Below are 18742 nucleotides of genomic sequence, written 5' to 3'. Positions count from 1 at the left end.
GGAGAAACTGAGAAGTGGACACATTCGAGCACTGCATATTTGACGGTAGTATGGTCAGGATTTGCTGACAGATTGGATGTTGAGTGTGAGGAAAAAAAAGTCAAGAGTAACTTCAAGGTTTTTGTTCTGAGCAATTGGAAGGATGGCAATGTCATTAGCTGAGATAAAGAAAGCTGTGGGAAGAACAGGTTAGATGAGCAGATTAGTTTGGGATATATTAAGTTTAAGGTGTCTATTAGACATCTAAGAGGAGAGCCTAAATAGGCCGTTAGGTCTAACTTGTAGGGGAAACGTTTAGACTGTAGATTTAATTGTATCTGGATGCTATTTCAAGCCATGAGACAGAATATTACCCAGAGAAGAGCAGTTGCCCAAGGACTTAGTCCTTACGCATGCGATGTTAAGAGGTGGATAATAAAAATAGCTAATGCTCAAGTACTCTTTACTATGAACTAGACATATTCTAGGTACTTTCATTTATTAATCAACTCATTTAATCTTCTTGAGTACCCCATAAGGTAAATACTATTATTACTCTCATTTTGTAGATGAAGAAACTTGGGGAAAGAGGATAAGTAACTTGCCCAAGGCGTGCACCTACTGAGTTGTGAAGACAGGGTTCAATCCTGGGCTGTCTGGTTTCAGAGCCTCGGCTTTGAACCCTTCTCTAACACTGCCTCTCCAATAACTAAAGATACGGTGCCTCCCACAGGGGAGACTGAGAAGGGACAGTCAGTGAGGTAGGAGGAAACCCAGGATACGGTGGGGGATCTTGGGAGCCAAGTGAAGAAATTGTTTCAAGAAGGAGGAGAGTGATCACCAGTGTCAAATGCTGCTGATAGGTCAAGTAAAGATGAGGACTGACAACAGCAATTGGAGGTTATCAGTGACCTTGTCAAAGCAGTTTGGTGGAGTGGTAGCAGTAAAAACCAGATTGGAGCGGGTTCAGGAAAGCAAGGGAGTTTAGGCAGTTATTGGGGCTTTGTGAACATTCTTTTTTGGGGCAAGGGGGGATGAAATTCATGTAACAAAAAATTAAAAATTTTAAAGGGAAAATTCAATATCATTTACTGCTGTCACAGTGTTGTGCAGCCACCATTTACATCTGGTTCCAAAGGATTTTCATCAGTCCAAAAGTAGACCCCATCCCATTAAACAGTTACTCCCCATTTCCCTCTCTCCCCAGCCCCTGGACACTATTAATCTTCTGTCTCTATTCTAGATATTTGATACAAATGGAATCATACAATATGTGACTGTTGACATCTGGCTTCTTTCACTTAGCATAATGTTTTGAGGTTCATAATATTGCAGCATGTATCATTCCTTTTTATGGTTGAATAATATTCCATTGTATGTATTACACTGAATGTTCTCTTTGGATTGTTTCTATGTTTAGTTCCTATGCCTCAATTTCCTTGTCCATAAATTGGGGATTATATTATGTCTCTCCCAAGAATTTTTGTGAGGATTAAATGAAACAATGTATGTAAACTACTAGTGTGATGTTTGGTAAAACATATAAGCACAAATCATAGCAATTTCTTCATCTTCCTTCCTGTAACAATTATTATGATTAGTACTATTAATTACTGACATTTATTGAACACTTAAAATGTAGCAAACACTGTGCTAAGTACTTGGCATACATTCCTTAGAGACTGGTCCTTCTATGTTAGTGGAATCTTACTGAGACTTTCCAAGCTCTCAGCAGGAACCAGTTTGGGATATGGTATTTCTGTCCTCCTCAGTCTTTCCTTCATATCTTAAACTGTCATCAGCCCCATGGGAGAAGACTTTATTGGCAAATGCTCTAGTCCAGGCCTTTAACATTTGTTTATTCACCTTGATTGACTGGGAGAGCAGAGCATGGTGGCTGGGACCCAGAGGCATACTTGCCATCTAACATCCTTGGTGGGGAAGAATGGAGCATGGTAGACCGGGCTAAGTCATTTGCCAACTCTGGGTCTAGTTTACGTTGACTTCACCTAAACTATCTCAGCATGGTAGGAATGCCCCCAAAGAGCAACTGGCATTTGTCCAGGCTCTGAGACATAACACAACCTTTCTTCTCCTGCTTTGGAAATAGTGGGGATGGGAGTGTGAAAGCGGCTTTGTTAATAACCAACCCTTGATACCAATGTTCTCAAGTGGAAAAGTGAAGTTGGGATCAAAGGGCCTCAGAGGTCTTCTCCAGCATTAACATTCTAAAATTTTTGTCACTTGGACAGGCTCTCTTTTATTCTTTGAAATGAATGAATACAAATTTCTTGACTAAGTGTCCTCTTGTCAAAATCTGTCAGTCATGAGAAATCCCAATCCTCTTAAAGAAAAAGCTTCCATGAAAGTAAATAATGTCTTCTCCTTGCTGAGTGATTTCCATCAATCTGTGACTCTGTTTCCCACATCTGAGAAATGGACAGTACAGTATTCTTACACCAGGCCTGAATATTAGGGCTGCCCCCAATGTGTGAAGCATCATTATCTAGTTCCTGAAATCCTTCATTAGCGATTGAGTCCCAAAACTGAGCTCACAGTGCCACAGAGTAGGGGATCTTTATTTCTCTTATGGGATGTCTATTATGTGACACAGATTGTACTAGATAGTATATAAATATCATCTCACTTCCTTCTTGAAGCTCTCCTATGGGATAAGTATTATTAACTCTGCCTTGGAGATAAAGAAACTCAGAGCGTCTAGGGAATTTGCCCAGACTTACACAGCTAATAAGTGATGGAGCTCATACTTGAACCTAAGTCTACTTAATTTTCCAAGCCTTGGCATTTCTAAAAAGTCTTTAGCTATTGCCCAACAAATGGTTTTACTCCCCAATTCTCTTTCTAATTTTAACAACGTTGAACATGTCTGAGGGTCGCAGAATCCTTCTGTGACACTCTGCCTTATAATGCCCATATGGTTTCACCTGGAGTCATTCTCCAAGCTACAAGTTCATAAATAATGTCCCTTCAACTTGGTAGGGCTCACAGTGCCAATGGAAGACAGATGATCTCCAGCTCTGCAACAGTATCATTGCAAGCTAATGTGTTACTTCGTAGTCTTGGGTTGCCATCCCCTGGAGTGTTTTGATGCGATCAGTTGTCAGTTTCAGGTCTGTTGTTTCTCTCACCAGAAGCCCAGCCGGTGGAAGATGACAGCCCCCAAACCCTGCTTGTGTTAGGGGAGCTATCGAACTCGGATAATGGCATAAACGAGTTGATGTTCATCTGGAGAATCTCAGACAAAGCAGCCCAGAGGAAAACCATCTCTGTCGATGAAGGTTTGTTTCACTTACAACAGGAAAAGCAGCAGCAGCAGCAGCAGCAACTGGAGCCGGTACAGCCCGTGCACAGGCTGGGGAGAGTTAAAGGGAGGCTGAAGCTGCCACATGTGAGTAGCATTTTGTGATTTCTCCGCTGCTGGGAAAGGAATGCTGGGGAAAGGGCTTGGCTGTGAGGTGGGCATGCATGTGTGGGTTGGGGCTTTTTGTGTTGCTGGGAGGGGAGCTGGTTTACACAATTAACAAGTGCATTTGGGATCTGTGCTCTTTTTCCAAACAAGCTGCGGAAGTGTGTCTACACGCACTTGCGTTTTCTCCACTGTTCGAAATAAATGTAAGCAGCAGGTGGGGAATATTTTCTTTTGTTTTCTTCTTCATCATCGTCCTTGGGAGTGGGCTGCATGGCAGAAAGATGCCTCACCTGGAAGGTGCTTTCTCAAGCAGAAGGACTCTCCAGAGGGTTTCTTTCCCAAGTTTCTTTTGCAAACCTGTGAATGCCAATTCCATTTGTGCTGCAGCTTCTGGAGGGGCGTTTACATTCCACTAGGCACCAAGGGACAAGGATGAATTTTATCTCTCTGGTTCTCACCTCAAATTGTCCTAAATTTTATTGAACCAAATCCAATACAATTGAACCTCACAGTTGTCCCCATTAAGAGTTCAGGGAACACGGACTAGGCCTGGAAAGCATGGGTTGCATTTTATGCATCTTCTTTGCCTAGGGCAAATAAGCAAGTTACAGTGTCTTGAACTTTGGGAAAGTTTTTTCTTTCTTTTTTAAAAATTCAAGCTCCGGAATTTATTATCTGTGAACATTGCATAGGTGGAAGTCGAAAAAAGGCAGGATTGTTTTGGCTTTAAAGCACTCATGTGGCTAGCAGCAGACTGTCTTAGCATGGTGAGCTGGGGTGGACCTTTGGTTAATCATTTGTTGTTACTGATGCTAAGCGATGTGCTGAGCCAAAGTATACCTGGTCATGAATTTGCTTTTATTCTAGTTGTCTGAAGACACAGTTTTGGAATTTTTTGTTTTGTTTCCCTCCTTTTCTTTGCTGAGCATGTTATGCTGAATGTTCAGATGCTTGAGCATCTGCAGTAAATGCATACAAGTTCATCTTCTCCAGGAGGAGGGGAAAAGGTGGAGAAAGAGGGAGTAAGTAGGGACACTGCGTATCTAAAGAGCAGTCTTTGAGCAGCTGTGCACAATGAGGGTGGAGGAGTCGGAGGCACTCCAGGCTGGGGCCTGGCCAGGAGGAAAGCAGGCAGCTGGATGCTGCTATGCTGGAGGGTCAGGGCAATGAAATATGAACCAGGGGATAGACTTCATGGATTTGGGGAGAGGGAAAAAAACCATCTGTCTTATACAGGCAATTTTCACTGACAGTGCTTTCCACCCTTTCTTACACCATGACATGCTGGAGTAAACAGAAGAGGCTGCTCAGAGCTAGGGATGAGTGGCTGGAGGCCCCACGTGGCCACCCAAGCAGTAGGGGTTCAATGTATGAGGTATTGCAATGGCTGGGGCCCATCCATGGTCCAGTGATGTACCTTGGCATACAGGTTGGGAGCAACCTGGGGAAAACCACAGTGGAGCAAGATGAGTAATCTTATGCCTATGCTTTGTTATTATTAATTTTTGCCATTATTAGTAAAAACACATTGCAGAAATGTTAAAAGTGTTCTCTTTTTCTAAAATAAAAAAGACACCCTTTTAGCACTTCTGATTCTTTTCTGTGCTCTCTCAGCCTTTCTGCAAGTATGCCTTTTTTTACATTACACAGCTGTAACCACGGTCTAGATATACTCATTGGCTCTCTTTTTTCCCCAGTATTATTCAATACTTTCCCATCTTCCTGTAAAATTTTCACATAGATTGTTAATTGTGGCTGGAATAAATGTATTAACCCCTTAGATGGATATGCCATGACCTCTAGCAATACTTGGATTTAGAATGCTCCTAGTTGTTCCATAATTACAATGCCACTATGAATATTTCTGTATACACAGCATTGTTACTTTGCTTTCTTTTTTAAACACTGGGAACTTTTGGGAAAAAATACATTTTTGTGGCTTTTCATGGCTATTAGCAACTAGTTCTATGAAACATTTACATTGTCCAAAGCCATGAGTAATACAGTCTAGATAAATACCAAATTATCTAGAACTCCAAGCATATTAATTCTAGTTTCCCCCACTAAATGGGAAAGTGTAAAATGGTACCACTCATTTTTATGATTGCCTTGGAGTCCTGTTGAGTTAGGCAGTATCAGTAGGACTTCTCTGTTTTCCTCCCTTTGTTAGTGGTTCCCCAGGAGAAAACCAAGTTCTCCAGCCTCCACTTTTCATCTCCATAAGGGATGAAGAAGGGAGGGGGCTGAAGCTATTTGTCCTGCCAGGGCATCTGAGAAAGATGACCAGGCGTAGCAGGAAGGGAAGCCAGCCTAGTGCTATCTCCAAGCTGTGGAAGCTTCTCAAACTCTTCTTTCTTCTTCCCCAAACCTGCCAAAGCCAGTATAGAGATGAACTTACTCCTTAGATAGGATTTGAGGACCGGCAGGTTATTGGGTAACTGAGGACTGGCAAAGCTTATTGGGGAGAAAAGTATTTTATGTTTTACATTTTAGGGTCTCCACTGACAGGAGTACTTCCATCAACTAGTGCATGATTTTAATGATGGAGACAGACAGTACCGAATGCCAGTCCATATCAAATAAAAGCTGCCAGATGCTTTAAAAAAAAATTTCTGCCTCTTGCAAGAACACTTTAATCAACAATTTCTTTTTTCTTTTATTTCCTCTTCCCTTGTATCCTGTCAATTGTGAGGTTAATCTGTGCTTTTCTGACCTCTTGTGTAGTTCACTGCAAATTGCTTCAGTGCTAATCTCTTTTGTTGATTTAATAATTATTTGTGCAAAGGCCAAAAGTGCCCAGTGGGAACCATGCAGCAGCTCAGCATGCGTTTACCTATCCTGACCTACGTAAGTGGGAAATGACAGTGTCTTGGGTGCAAGACTCTCTATTACATGTGAGTGGGTTGGATTAATGTGTTTTTTTAAAAGGAGCTTTGACTCTTTCAATCTGCAAGGGCTTACTAGCAGAAACACTGTTCAGAAAACTGGTGGCTCCTGGAAGGTGGCCTCTGATCTGGGTGCGAATTCAATGGAGGGGACACGCAGTGGTCTGAGAGGGAAAGGAGTCCTTGCTGCTCCCTCAGAGGACAGATGGACCAGGAAAAATGGAATGGCCCTCTAGAATGAATGGTGTGTTTATCTACTAAGGAGAGGACAAGAGATCTTTAAATTTAGTACAACTATTTAAGCAAGGCCCTGGGAAGGTCTTCCCGTAACACCTGTGCTTCCCAAGTAAAAGCACTCCTTAGACTTTATGTATTATTGGTTTATGGTCTAGCTTTCCTGCAATAGTAGACTGTAGGAGGGCAGGTATTATTTCTGCTCTCTTCACTATCACATATCCAACCCTTAGCCAGTGTTAACAGCTTCCACTTACGTCAGGTTACTACTGTGTGTCAGGCCATGCTCTGAGTGCTCTACAACATTATTGCATTTATTCCTCTCCATCACCCTATGTGGTTTGCACCATTGTTATTCCAGTTTTATAGATTTAAAAACTGAAAGACACGGAAGTTATGCTGGAGAGTAGACAGGGCCTTGTGTACAGGGAAGAGGACATAAGAAGGAGGAGGCACTGAGGAAGAGAAAAGAGTCTTCTGCCACTCAGAAGTGGCAGGACCATGATTTGAACCCAAGTGGTCCAGCTCCAAGTTCAGTGTTTGTAGTCACTGCACCATCAATGCTCATTTGACAGAGGCAAAGATTGACAGTCTGAGAAAACTTTGAAACTGCTGAATAACTAAGCTGTACTAGTAGTACTAATTGTAATGATACTGATGGTGAGATTCATAATAGTAGTAATTTCCATTCTTTTCAATGTGCCCAACATTTGTTACAGACGCTTTGTGCGTGCATTTTGATTTAATCCTTACAACAGCCTTATAAGATGACTCCCACCCTTGACTCTGTTTTACAAGTGAAGAAACTCAAGGTCACAGAATAAGAGAGCCTGACTCTGACGTCTCTTACGCATGAGACTGAGGAACAGGTTGCCCTGGAATGAGAGCCAAAGCAGTCACAACACAAGTTTTCCTGGGATGGTGGAGCCAGGCCTGATGCCTCTTCTGGCCTCTTGTAACCTAGGGTTGTGGGATGGCTTTTAGATCACTGTCCCATGGAGAGACTTAAGTCTCAGGCTATTGCTCCAAAGCCAGTTTCCTGAAAGAAGAAGAGGGCTCTCAAGAAATGTTGCCATTGAGCAAGTCATCAGCGCACTGGAGGGAAATTAGAAGAACGTCAGTGGAGAACCTTCCTTTGTTCATCGCCCTCGACCTGCACTGCTCAGTGTATTAGCCATTAGCAACCTGTGGCTGCTGAGCACTTTGAAACAGGGCTAGTCTAACTTGAATTGTGCTATAAATGTAAAAATATACCCTAGACTCGAAAAATTGATTAAGAAAAATAAAAAATATTCCAATAATTTTATTGATTACATAGTGAATACATATTGAAATAATAATGGGTTGGAAATAGTGAGTTAAGTAATATTATTAAAATTAATTTCAAGGGGACAACCAGCAAGATGGTGGCAGAGTAAGGAGCTCCTAGAAGCAGCTCCTGTTCCAGGGCAGTTAGTAAACACCCAAAGCTATCTGAAGCACCTGTTTGGGGGCTTCAGAGGCCAGAAGGGCACCCTGCAACATCCTTGAGGGAATGGAAGGAGGTAGCTGCCCATCTGCAGAGAAGATTCGTAAGTAGAGCGCTCCACACCACGGAGGCTGGTGCCCATTCTCCACGGGAGGTACAAGCTGCCTTGGGAGCTTTACCATGGCTGGAATTGAAAGCTCTACTTACCAAAAACAGGGGAGGAAGAGATGGCTGGGCACCAATGCCAGCTACTGATGGGTAAATTCAGTGGGCTACATTATAATCCTGAGAAGAGCCAAAGTTTGAGCCTGTCCAAGTCAGAAAGAGGCCGGTGGCAGCCATCTCAACTCCATGCCTGGCATGAGGGGAAGCAGGGCAGACTGAGAATCACAGTGCTGGTGAGGACAAGTTTCTTTTCATCCAGATAAGATTGCAGCTGTAGCCTAGGCCCCAGTGCCACCTCCAGCAGGAAGGAAGCTGCGGAAACCTGCGCCAACCTCTCTAGGTAACTATGGGTACCTTTGGCTGGCACAAACTGAATAATTGGAAGTCTACTAGGGCAACTGCAGTCATCTTGGACCCACACTGGATAGATTGCTGCCCACACCTGTAGCTCCATCCCCAACCCAGGCAGGGGAGAAAAGGGGCATGAAGTTTCATCAGTCTCTCTGGGCAACTACAGTCTAGGCCTTCATGACTTGGATTATTCCACACAGCTGTGACTCTGTCCCTACCTCTGGAAAAAGAGAAAGTTGGGAGAAGCTTTGTCGGTCCCTGGGGCAATGAGGGCAGCTTGAGCCTCCACAGCTTATAGCACCAATTACATCCTTGGCTCCTACTGCACAACCAGCAAGGGAGAAAGGGCAGGAAGCCCTAAACTAAAGAGAAAAACTGCACCCAGAATAAATACTCTAGTAAGCCAGGTGCCAAGATGCCAACAAAAAATTACAATCCATACCAAGAAACAGGAAGATATGGCCCAGTTAAAGGAACAGAAGAAACCTCCAGATGACATAAAGGAATTGAGACAACCAGTCATAGATGTTCAAAGAATAAATTCAATGAGATGGCTAAAGAGATTAAGGATATTAAGACACTGGATGAGCACAAAGAAGAATTTGAAAACATACACAGAAAATAGCAGATCTTATGGGAACGAAAAGCACAATAAATGAAATTTAAAAAACATTGGAATAACATAATATCAGATTTGAGGAGGCAGAAGAAAGGATTGATGAACTTGAAGAAATGGCCTCTGAAAGCGAATCTACAAAAGAACAGATGAAGAAAAGAGTGGAAAAAAATTGGACAAGTTCTCAAGGAACTAAATGACAGGAAGAGATGTGCAAACATATGTGTCATGGGTGTTGCAGAGGGAGAAGAGAAGGGAAAAGGGGCAGAAGAAATGTTTGAAGAAATAATGGTAGAAAATTTCACAACTCTATTGAAGGACATAGATATTCATGTCCAATAAGCACAACATACTCCCATCCAAAAAAATCCAAAGAGACCAACTCCGAGATACATACTAATCAGAATGTCGAATGTCAAAGACAAAGAGAAAATTCTGAAAGCAGCAAGAGAAAAGCAATGCATAACATATAATGGATACCCAATAAGGTTAAGTGCTGATTTCTCAACAAAAACCATGGAGGCAAGAAGACAGTAATCTGATACATTTAAGATACTACAAGAGAAAAACAAACAAACAAAAAAAGACACTACAAGAGAAAAACTTACGGCCAAGAATTTTATATCCAGCAAGACTGTCTTTCAAAAACGAGGGCAAGATTAAATTATTCACAGATAAACAGAAACTGAGAGAATTTCTAAGCAAGAGATGAGATTTTCAGGAAATACTAAGAGGTATGCTAGAGCCTGAAAAGAAAAGACAGGAGAGGGAGGCCTCAAAGAGAGTCTAGAAATGAAGATTATATCAATAAAAGTAACTGAAAGTGTCAAGAGTGGTGAAAATAAAATATAACAGATCAACTCAAATAATTAGGAATAAACTTAACCAATGATGTAAAGCACTTGTATTCAGAAAACTGCAACCCAATGTTAAAACAAATCAAAAAAGCCCTAAATAACTGGAAGAACATTCCATGCTCATGGATTGAAAGAATAAATATCATTAAGAAGTCAATTCTACTCAAATTGATATACAGATTCAATGCAATCCTGATAAAAATTCCACCAGCATTTAAAAAAAAATTGAAAACATGATTATCAAATTTATTTGGAAGGGTAAGGGGTCCTGAATAGCCAGAAACATCATAAAAAGGAAAAGCGAACCCTCATCTCCAGACTTTAAATCATATTACCTAGCTATAGTGGTAAAAACAGCATGGTACTGGCATAAAGACAGACACATAGACCAATGGAACACAATTGATGGTTCAGAAACAGACCCTTACATGTATGGTCAAGTGATTTTTGACTGATCTGTCAAACCCACACAGCTTGGGCAGAACAGTCCATTCAGCAAAATGGTGCTGAAAGAACTGGCTATCCATAGCTGAAAGAAGGAAAGAGAACCCCTATCTCAAACTAATCCAAAAATTAACTCAAAACGGATCAAAAACCTAAAAATAAAAGCAAGTACCATAAAAATTCTAGAAGAAATTGTAGGAAAATATCTTCAAGACCTGATGGTAGGTGATGAATCTAAAAGGAGAGAAGGACTGAGATGGACTACTGATGTTTAATGTATGTAGAAGTTTTAATTAGATTTACTGTAAAAGTGTGGAAATGCATAGAATGGATGGTAACAAATAGTGAGTAATAGCTAGTTTATAAATGGGGATGTGGCTGAAATGGTAGACTACAGATGTAAATGCCAGCTGACAGAATACTAGAGAATAATCTAGGAACTGAATAGCACAGTAAACCAAGAGGTGGGTGAGAATTGTGGTTGATGGTACAGATGCAGTAGTGTCCTTTGTCAGCTAGAGCAAATGTACATCACTACTGCAGGTATTGGGAATGCATGGGAAAAATACAGCTGGAGTGGCATATGGACTGTGGTTAGTAGTAATAATATAATATTCTTGCATCTATGCCAAAGATGTACCATATTGATAATGGGGCAGTATGGAAAATGTGAGCCAAATGTATACTATGGATGTGGTAACAATCAGATGATATTATCTTATCTGTAACAAATGTTCCACCACAGTGTGGTTGTTGATAGAGGAATGTTGTTTGGGAATTCTGCACATGTGCATGATTGTTTTATAAGTTTACAACTTCTGTCATAAAAAAAATATTTAAAAAATAATAATAGGGTGGGTTGGGGGAAAACACACCAAATGTAAGATAAGGATTATAATTATTAGTAAGACTTTGACAATATTCTTTCATAATTTATAACAGATTTCTCATGACAATGCAAGGTGTTGGTGGAGGGTTGAATATATGGGACCCCTGTATGATGTTATGCATGTTTGCTTTGTAAGTTCACAACTTTTCCTATACACTTAATTGTTTATGTATGTTCATATATAAACGATATAAAGATAATAATAATAGGGAAGGTTGGGAAAAAAACTTTTTGTTTAGTAGAAATATTTTGACAATGCTCTTTAATCATTAGTTAAAAAGGTTTAACAACATGTAAGGTGTTGGTGGTAGGGTGAGTTATGAGAGTCCCGTGTGATGTTATATTGTTTGTTTTCTAAGTTCACAACTATTACTATACACTTATTGTGTATATATGTTTGTGTGTGGGTGATATATTTCAATAAATTAATTTTAAAAATTAATTTCACCTGTTTCTTTGGCTTCTTTAATGTGGCTACTAGAAAATTTAAAATGACATACGTGGTCTGCATTTGTGGCTCACATTAGATCTCTATTGGACGGTGCCACTCCAGACTATTTCCTCATCCTTCGTGTCTCCTCCTTCTCCTCTTCCTCACTCTCATACTTGAAACATATCTTCACTTACCCTTCGCCAGAGTTTATTTTGAATTCTCTGTCCTTCCTTCCCTAAGAAGGAATTAACTGCTCTTATCTCAAGAGTCTTATCTCTGATCAAGCACTCCCTTTTATAAGGATCTATGAAAAGCTGTCACGTTTAGCAATGTTTTCTGTAGTTGAATGGAACTGTGACATTTCTCAAGGGGAATATTCCCTTTTTCCATAATACATCAGTAGAAGACCCATTAAATTGAGACTGGGAAAGAAAAGCTTTTGAAGTGATTTGATTTTTTTAAAGTCCACAGCTTTAACTCAGCTCACAGGCTACAAGTAAATTGTATTTACCTCGAAGCAAGGAAGAGTGCAAAACCAATGAAGCACAAAATCATACTAGCTTCTCATTTCTGACATACAGTTTCCCTAGAAGGACCTTGTATGTGGAGTCTCGAGGCATTGGAATGTTGTCTTTGTCTTTTGAATTTCCCCCAAAGCCCAAAGCCTTAACATGGCTTCTGAGGCCTTCCAACTGTCCGGTTTCGTTTCCCACTGTTCCCCACAGGTGCCTCTGTGTGAAGATAAGTATTATTTATTAGTCCCCTAATGCTCGGTGTGCTTCTGGGCCATCCAGCTTTGAATATACTCTTACATCAGCCTGGAAGACTTCACCTCACCTGTACGCACTTGGTGAAAAATTACTCATTCTTCAGGACATTGTTCAAAGCTTACTCCCTCTGTGATGCATCACTGGCTCCTGCACAGATGAGGGACCCATCAGGAAACTTGGCATATTCCACTGGTTGGCTAAAGGGAGTTTAATGATGGAACTCTTCACAAAGGTGTGGGCAGTCTTGATTGCCAGGGGAATGAAAATGCAGATGCACTTAACATTTGATAAAGTGGATATTTGTGAATGTTATTCACAGTTGCATTGTATGACATCTTTGAAGTGTAATGAAAAGTTTTTATTGAACCCCTGCCTTTGGCTTATGCTTATATTGCAGGGACTGCTGAGAAAAAAATAAAATTACCAACATAGGATAGTGAAGCAGCCCAAAGCTAGCAACTTCTACAAGTTACTAGAACATGACCAGACTTATAAGAGGGGCTTCTTGACAGAAACTATGGCCCATCCTAGCGAAGTGTGCAGGGAGGGACCTCTGTCCTCTGTGCTCTCTGATCTACCACTGTTGTCTCCCCTTGGCAGAATCTACCCGGAAGCCAGAAGGCATGGGTGCCAGGGTTGTATAGTTCATAGAAGTCAGCCCCCAGAGTACAGAGCACAGAACAGGGTGGAAAAGGGTGATGAGTGGATTTAGAGGGGCAAACAGAGACTAGCATGGCCCATCTCCTGACGCACTCTCTCTCTTCTCAGCATTCCTTAGTTTTTACAACAAGGTAATGCTTATCGTGTTACATTTGGATTGTTCAATTAAATGTCTTTTCCCAACTACACATGAGACAATGAACTCTTTGAAGTCAGACTCATTCCTCTCATTCATACATGTGTTTCTACCTAGAAAAGTACCTGGTAGCAAATAGATACAGCACAGAGGCTGGCCTATAGCAGATGTGTATAAATGGCTGTTATTGTCATGAAAAGATGGTATCATTTCCAGATGGATGAAGTGGGGCAGAGAAAGGGAGGTGACGAATGTGTACAGTGGACAAAGCCCACCTAATTTATCCTGACAAGTTCCCAGATTTGTCCTGGGCAGAAAGATAGGAAGACTCAGATTGAAGAGCAGAATTTGGCACCTTCTTTCCAACTGCCCACTGAAGTGATAAGTAACAGGTTTCATTGATTTCCTAACATTTTTGAAAAATTTCAAAATAGGGAAACATTAAATTTTATAGTGAACACCCATGTACTCATCACCTAGATGATGCAATTCATATTTTACTCTTTGTGCTTCATCCCATATCCACCATCTCTCTGTCCATCTCTCCATCTTTACTTTTCATGCATTTCAGAGGAAGTTGCAGACATTGGTATTAGGTTGTTTTTTATTGAGGTGAACTTCACATAACATAAAATTGACCACACTGAATTTAGTAAATTCACAGTGTTGTGCAACTGCTATCTTTGTCTAGTTCCAAAACATTTTTCATCACCCCAAAAGTAAACCCTGTACCCATTAAACTACTCCTCATTAAGAAAACCTCATAGCCATTAAATTACTCCTCATTCCATCTTTTCAACACTTCCTGGCAACCTTTATCTACCTCTGTGGATTTACCTATTCTGGATATTTCACATAAATGGAGTCATACAATATGTGATGTTTTGTTTCTGACTTCTTTCATCCATGTATCAGTACTTCATTTCTTTTTGTGAATGAATTATATTCCATTGTTTGAATATACTGTGATTTGCTTATTTGTTCTTCCATTGATGGACTCTTGGGTTGTTTCTACCTTTTGGGCATTGCGTATATTGCTACTATGAATGTGCAGGTATAAGGATTTGTCTGAGTTCCCGTTTTCAATTCTTTGGGGTAAGTATACATCCAGGAGCAGAATTGTTGGGTCATATGGTAATTCCATGTTTCACTTTTTGAGGGACTGTTAAAAAAACTTTCCTGGTAGTAGCTTTGTAAATTCTAGGAAACTCTTGCTCAAGGTGGTCATCCCTGTGTTACAAGTAGATGCCATGTCTCTGCCACCAGCTATTAGCAGTGATGTGGACCCAGCCTTGTGCCCCTGATTAGCCTCCATTCTGGATAAAGTTCACAGGGATTTCAGGGGCACATGTGAGTAATGCTGATCAGGCAGGCCACAATTTCCTCTTGTCTTCTGTAGGGCATGCCTCCTCACCAGCAGAGGAAAGGCTCGGTGGATGACGTGTGGGGCACGGACAGCTCAGGGAATGGTTCTTCCAGCGTCATCAATGAGTCTCCATTCCGGGAACCTACCACACTGGATCCCAATGGTAGAAGCAGCATGAGACCCTCAGGGATTCATGGGTCCTGCTAGGAGCTAAGCATAACAGGTTTGGGTTGGAGAGAGAGGAATTTGTCAAAGAGAAGTGGGGGAGTGGCAGCCCCTGGAACAGACGCTGACAGCTGGTGGGGGATATTCAGAGGATTTCAGGCTCCCTCTGCTCAGCTAGCCTGAGAAAACAGGAGAAATTCCAACGATTACATGATATCATCTGTGTCTTAGTAGCATTTGTTTTTAAACTATGGATTTAATTGCTGTTCCATTGGCTCCTATTTCTTCTTTCCTCAAGAAAAATGGAATCTTTAAAATTCCCTTGAAAGCATGCTCAATTGCCATTTCTGTTCCAACTGCAAGACAGAATCATCCCTAATAATGAAAACAAATCTGTTATTGGCAAAGCAGACCCAAGTGTTGTTTTTGGAGAGCCAGGAAGGGGAAGCAACATAGTGTCAGAGTATTGCAGACATGGCGATAGATTGAGTAACAAAGATAATTTATAAAGGTGCCAAAATCCACCACGTTTGTACAGCAGGTTTTCATGGGAAAGGTCCATTCACAACTACCTTGCCAGGTAGACAAGGCAAGGACTAGTAGACCTTGATTTCGCAGATGAAGAGCTCCAGATCAAAAAAGGATATAATGATATGCAAAAAAAAAAAAGTAAAAAGAGATGCCACTTAGTCAAACCGCTTTTTCAAGACCACAGAGCTAGCAGGTAAGTGACAGACCCAGAGCACAAACCCAATATTATTTCTACTGTATGAGAAAGTATGAGAAAGAAGTAATGATTGCCAAGAGCTGGGGAAATAAAACTTTGGAATCATCTGGAATCTGGAATTAGGCTGTTTGAATTGTGACTCAGCCAGTGACCAGCCTTATAACCACGAGCAGGTCACTTAGCTGCTCCCCCCACATCCTGCTTTATATTCCTCCTTCGTACAATGCAGCTAATAATACTTGACTCATAAGATAAATGGAAACATAAAATGAAAAATGTTTGTGAAGTATCTTGCATATGGGCTAGCAATAGCAGGTACTAAAAAATGGTACTTTTCTCACCCACACTAGAGCATACAATAGCTCCAGAAAAATCCATTTCTACCACTTATTTGACCCATGTTCTTTTTCTCCAGTGTCTTAAACTACACATCCTCTAGCCCCCAAGCAGAGTTCTTCCAAATAAGAAGACATTATTCTTGACATAAAAACAATGGGGGTGCTTTGAGATGAGGGGGCAAGGTACAGTCAGAGGCTAAGAAGAATCTATGCTCATTACTTAATTGGGCTAAACATTCATTTATATGTACAGCTGTCAGGAAGCAAAACCTGATCAAAGGCCCATTAGTCACATGGCAGGCTTTGCAAAGGGCCACTTAGTCAAGGCAGTGAATTTAAAATGAAAGGAAAGAGGGGGCTAGAACACTGTGGCCTGGTACATTGTGCATTAGTGAATATTTAGATTCTGGTTCTGCTACCTTTTGCCAACAGAGGTTAACCCAGATCCGGAAGGCTGAACGTATTAAGCATCCACGGCAGGTATGAGCAAGTGGTGACCTTAAATCCTGTTGTCAAATTTTTGAATTGGGCAAACTTGAAAACAAGATGAGAGGCAGAGCTGTCTGATCAAATTTCACAGAAAATGCTGGACCCCAAATACTGAGAAATAAACCTCTTGGACTATTATAGGGTAGAACTGAGCTGAATGCCCTTGCATCTCTACTTATCCCTGGCAGAGACTATGGAACATACCAGACTTTTGAAAGGTCATTCATTTTGGCCCTCTGTAAGAATCCATTTTGATTATTGATAGACTAAGAGCACTTGTACTTTAGTGTGGAATTCTCATTTGTAACTATTGTAATATTAATGGTAATATTTATATGATTATGTTCTAAAACCAGACAATCTGAGCCACAAATTAATAAGCATTCACTTAACACCCACAGGGCACCAAGTGCTACTGCTAAAATGGGGAGAGGTATTGCAGAAGTACACAGAGAGATAAATGATTTCATTTATTTTTCACATTTTGTAAGCACATTTATATTATGCAAGCTCTCAGCACATTTGTGTAATATGCTAGTTGAATGCATAAATTGAATACTTATAATGGAATTGCCTTTAATATGCGGTAAGGTTGTCATTGCTGCAATGATTATAATTGGCCTTGTTTACTGAGTACCTACTATAGAGGGTACCATGTGTTAACAGCAGAGGGCAGTGGTTTAAGATATCAATCTGGAGCCACAGTGGTAGGTTTCTGTCCTGACTGCTGCTTACTGTCTGTGTCATTCAAAAGCTGCTTGATTTCTTTATGCTTCAGTTTCACCATCTGTAAAACGGGGATGCTAACAATAGTGCCTGCCTTATAATCGTGTTATAATGACTAAATAAAGGAACATTTGTGATGTGATTTGAACAGTATTTGACACCATGTAACAGTACACACACACACATACTGGGTATATGCTAGGTACTTTGTATGCATTATTTCATTTACTAATTCCCTGAAGCTCTACATAGTAGGCATTATTATCTCCATCTTATAGATGAGAAAGCTGAGGCCTAAGGTCTTAGGAGCAGGGTAGACTTGAAACTCAGGTTGGTCTCACCCCTAAATACATTCTCCTTCCACAAAGCCAGCTGTGTCCTGGTATTGAGCGTAGTATCCCAAGCACAGGGCCAAGAGCGTGGTGTGCAAGGAATGGCAGGGCCTTCTTCCTTCACTGTATGTTGTAATAATAAGGCAGAGCTCCCTCCTGCTACCTTTTTCCAGAAAGGAAAAAGTCTGCATCATATACACCATCTGGAGCTGGAGTCACAGTTCTAGAACAGTCTCTCTTTTAATATGTGTGGATTCTGACAAAGAAATTCAAAGACTCTCTTTTTTTTAAAGATTTATTTATTCATTTATTTCTCTCCCCTTCCCCCCCCCCCCCCCGCCCCCCGTTGTCTGTTCTCTGTGTCTATTTGCTGCATCTTCTTTGTCTGCTTCTGTTGTCATCAGTGGCATGGGAATCTGTGTTTCTTTTTGTTGCATCATCTTGTTGTGTCAGCTCTCCGTGTGTGCGGTACCATTCCTGGGCAGGCTGACTTTCTTTCACGCTAGGCAGCTCTCCTTACGGGGCGCACTCCTTGCGCTTATGGCTCCCCTATGCGGGGGACACCCCTGCGTGGCAGGACACTACTTGCATGCATCAGCACTGCGCATGGGCCAGCTCCACAAAGGTCAGGGAGGTACGGGGTTTGAACTGCAGACCTCCCATGTGGTAGATGGACACCCTAACCACTGGGCCAAGTCCACTTCCCTCAAAGACTCTCTTACCCATTTTGAATGTACTTCCTCAGTTACCACTCTAAGGAAAGAAGATAAGTTCACTTCAGAGATGAGTTCATCCTTGAGAACAAGCTCTCTAGGTCCTACTCTACACCCACTGTGGAGGCAGCATGGCCTTGAGGGCTTGTGGTCTAGTGGAAAATCCAGGGAACCAGGATAGCCTGGATCAAATAAGAATTTAACCTGGAGTCGCCAGGTGAGTGCAAAAGCAATGCGCTCAAAGTGGTGAGGAGGACTCATGGTTAGAGAGGGAACCAGAGATCAAGCTAGTGCCTATTCTGTAAGAAAAATGGAAAGCAGGTCAAGATCTTAAGATTAGAGAGCAAATCCTGAGACAGCGTGGGGTGACCCACTCCAGAGAATTTGAGCTGTTCACTCTTGACTATCATTAACCATCATGCTATACTGCCAGGAGGTGGCATGTCCATTTACTTTTGGTACCTGGTATCTGGCTGGTTTAAAAGGTATTATGCCAGGCTAGCAAGAAACAAAAGCCTCTTGGTTTACAAAAGGAATCCCTGGAGTCCAGAAAGATTTAATCTTGTGTA

The 18742-nt window shown here is 41.3% G+C and overlaps 1 protein-coding gene across 1 annotated transcript in view; it reads left to right on the top strand.

Annotated features, from left to right (window-relative positions):
* The first annotated feature begins 3066 nt into the window (after positions 1-3066).
* Positions 3067-18742, top strand: part of ANKFN1 (ankyrin repeat and fibronectin type III domain containing 1) — a 411393-nt gene continuing 395717 nt past the window's right edge. The window contains exon 1 of the mRNA XM_058283928.1: positions 3067-3388. Within this exon, the coding sequence (XP_058139911.1) occupies positions 3218-3388 (171 nt within the window). The 5' untranslated portion in view covers positions 3067-3217. The remainder of the gene's footprint in view (positions 3389-18742) is intronic.

Source organism: Dasypus novemcinctus, chromosome 21 (assembly GCF_030445035.2).
Source record: "Dasypus novemcinctus isolate mDasNov1 chromosome 21, mDasNov1.1.hap2, whole genome shotgun sequence".
Classification (NCBI taxonomy): domain Eukaryota; kingdom Metazoa; phylum Chordata; class Mammalia; order Cingulata; family Dasypodidae; genus Dasypus; species Dasypus novemcinctus.
This window is presented reverse-complemented; position numbering and strand designations above follow the sequence as displayed.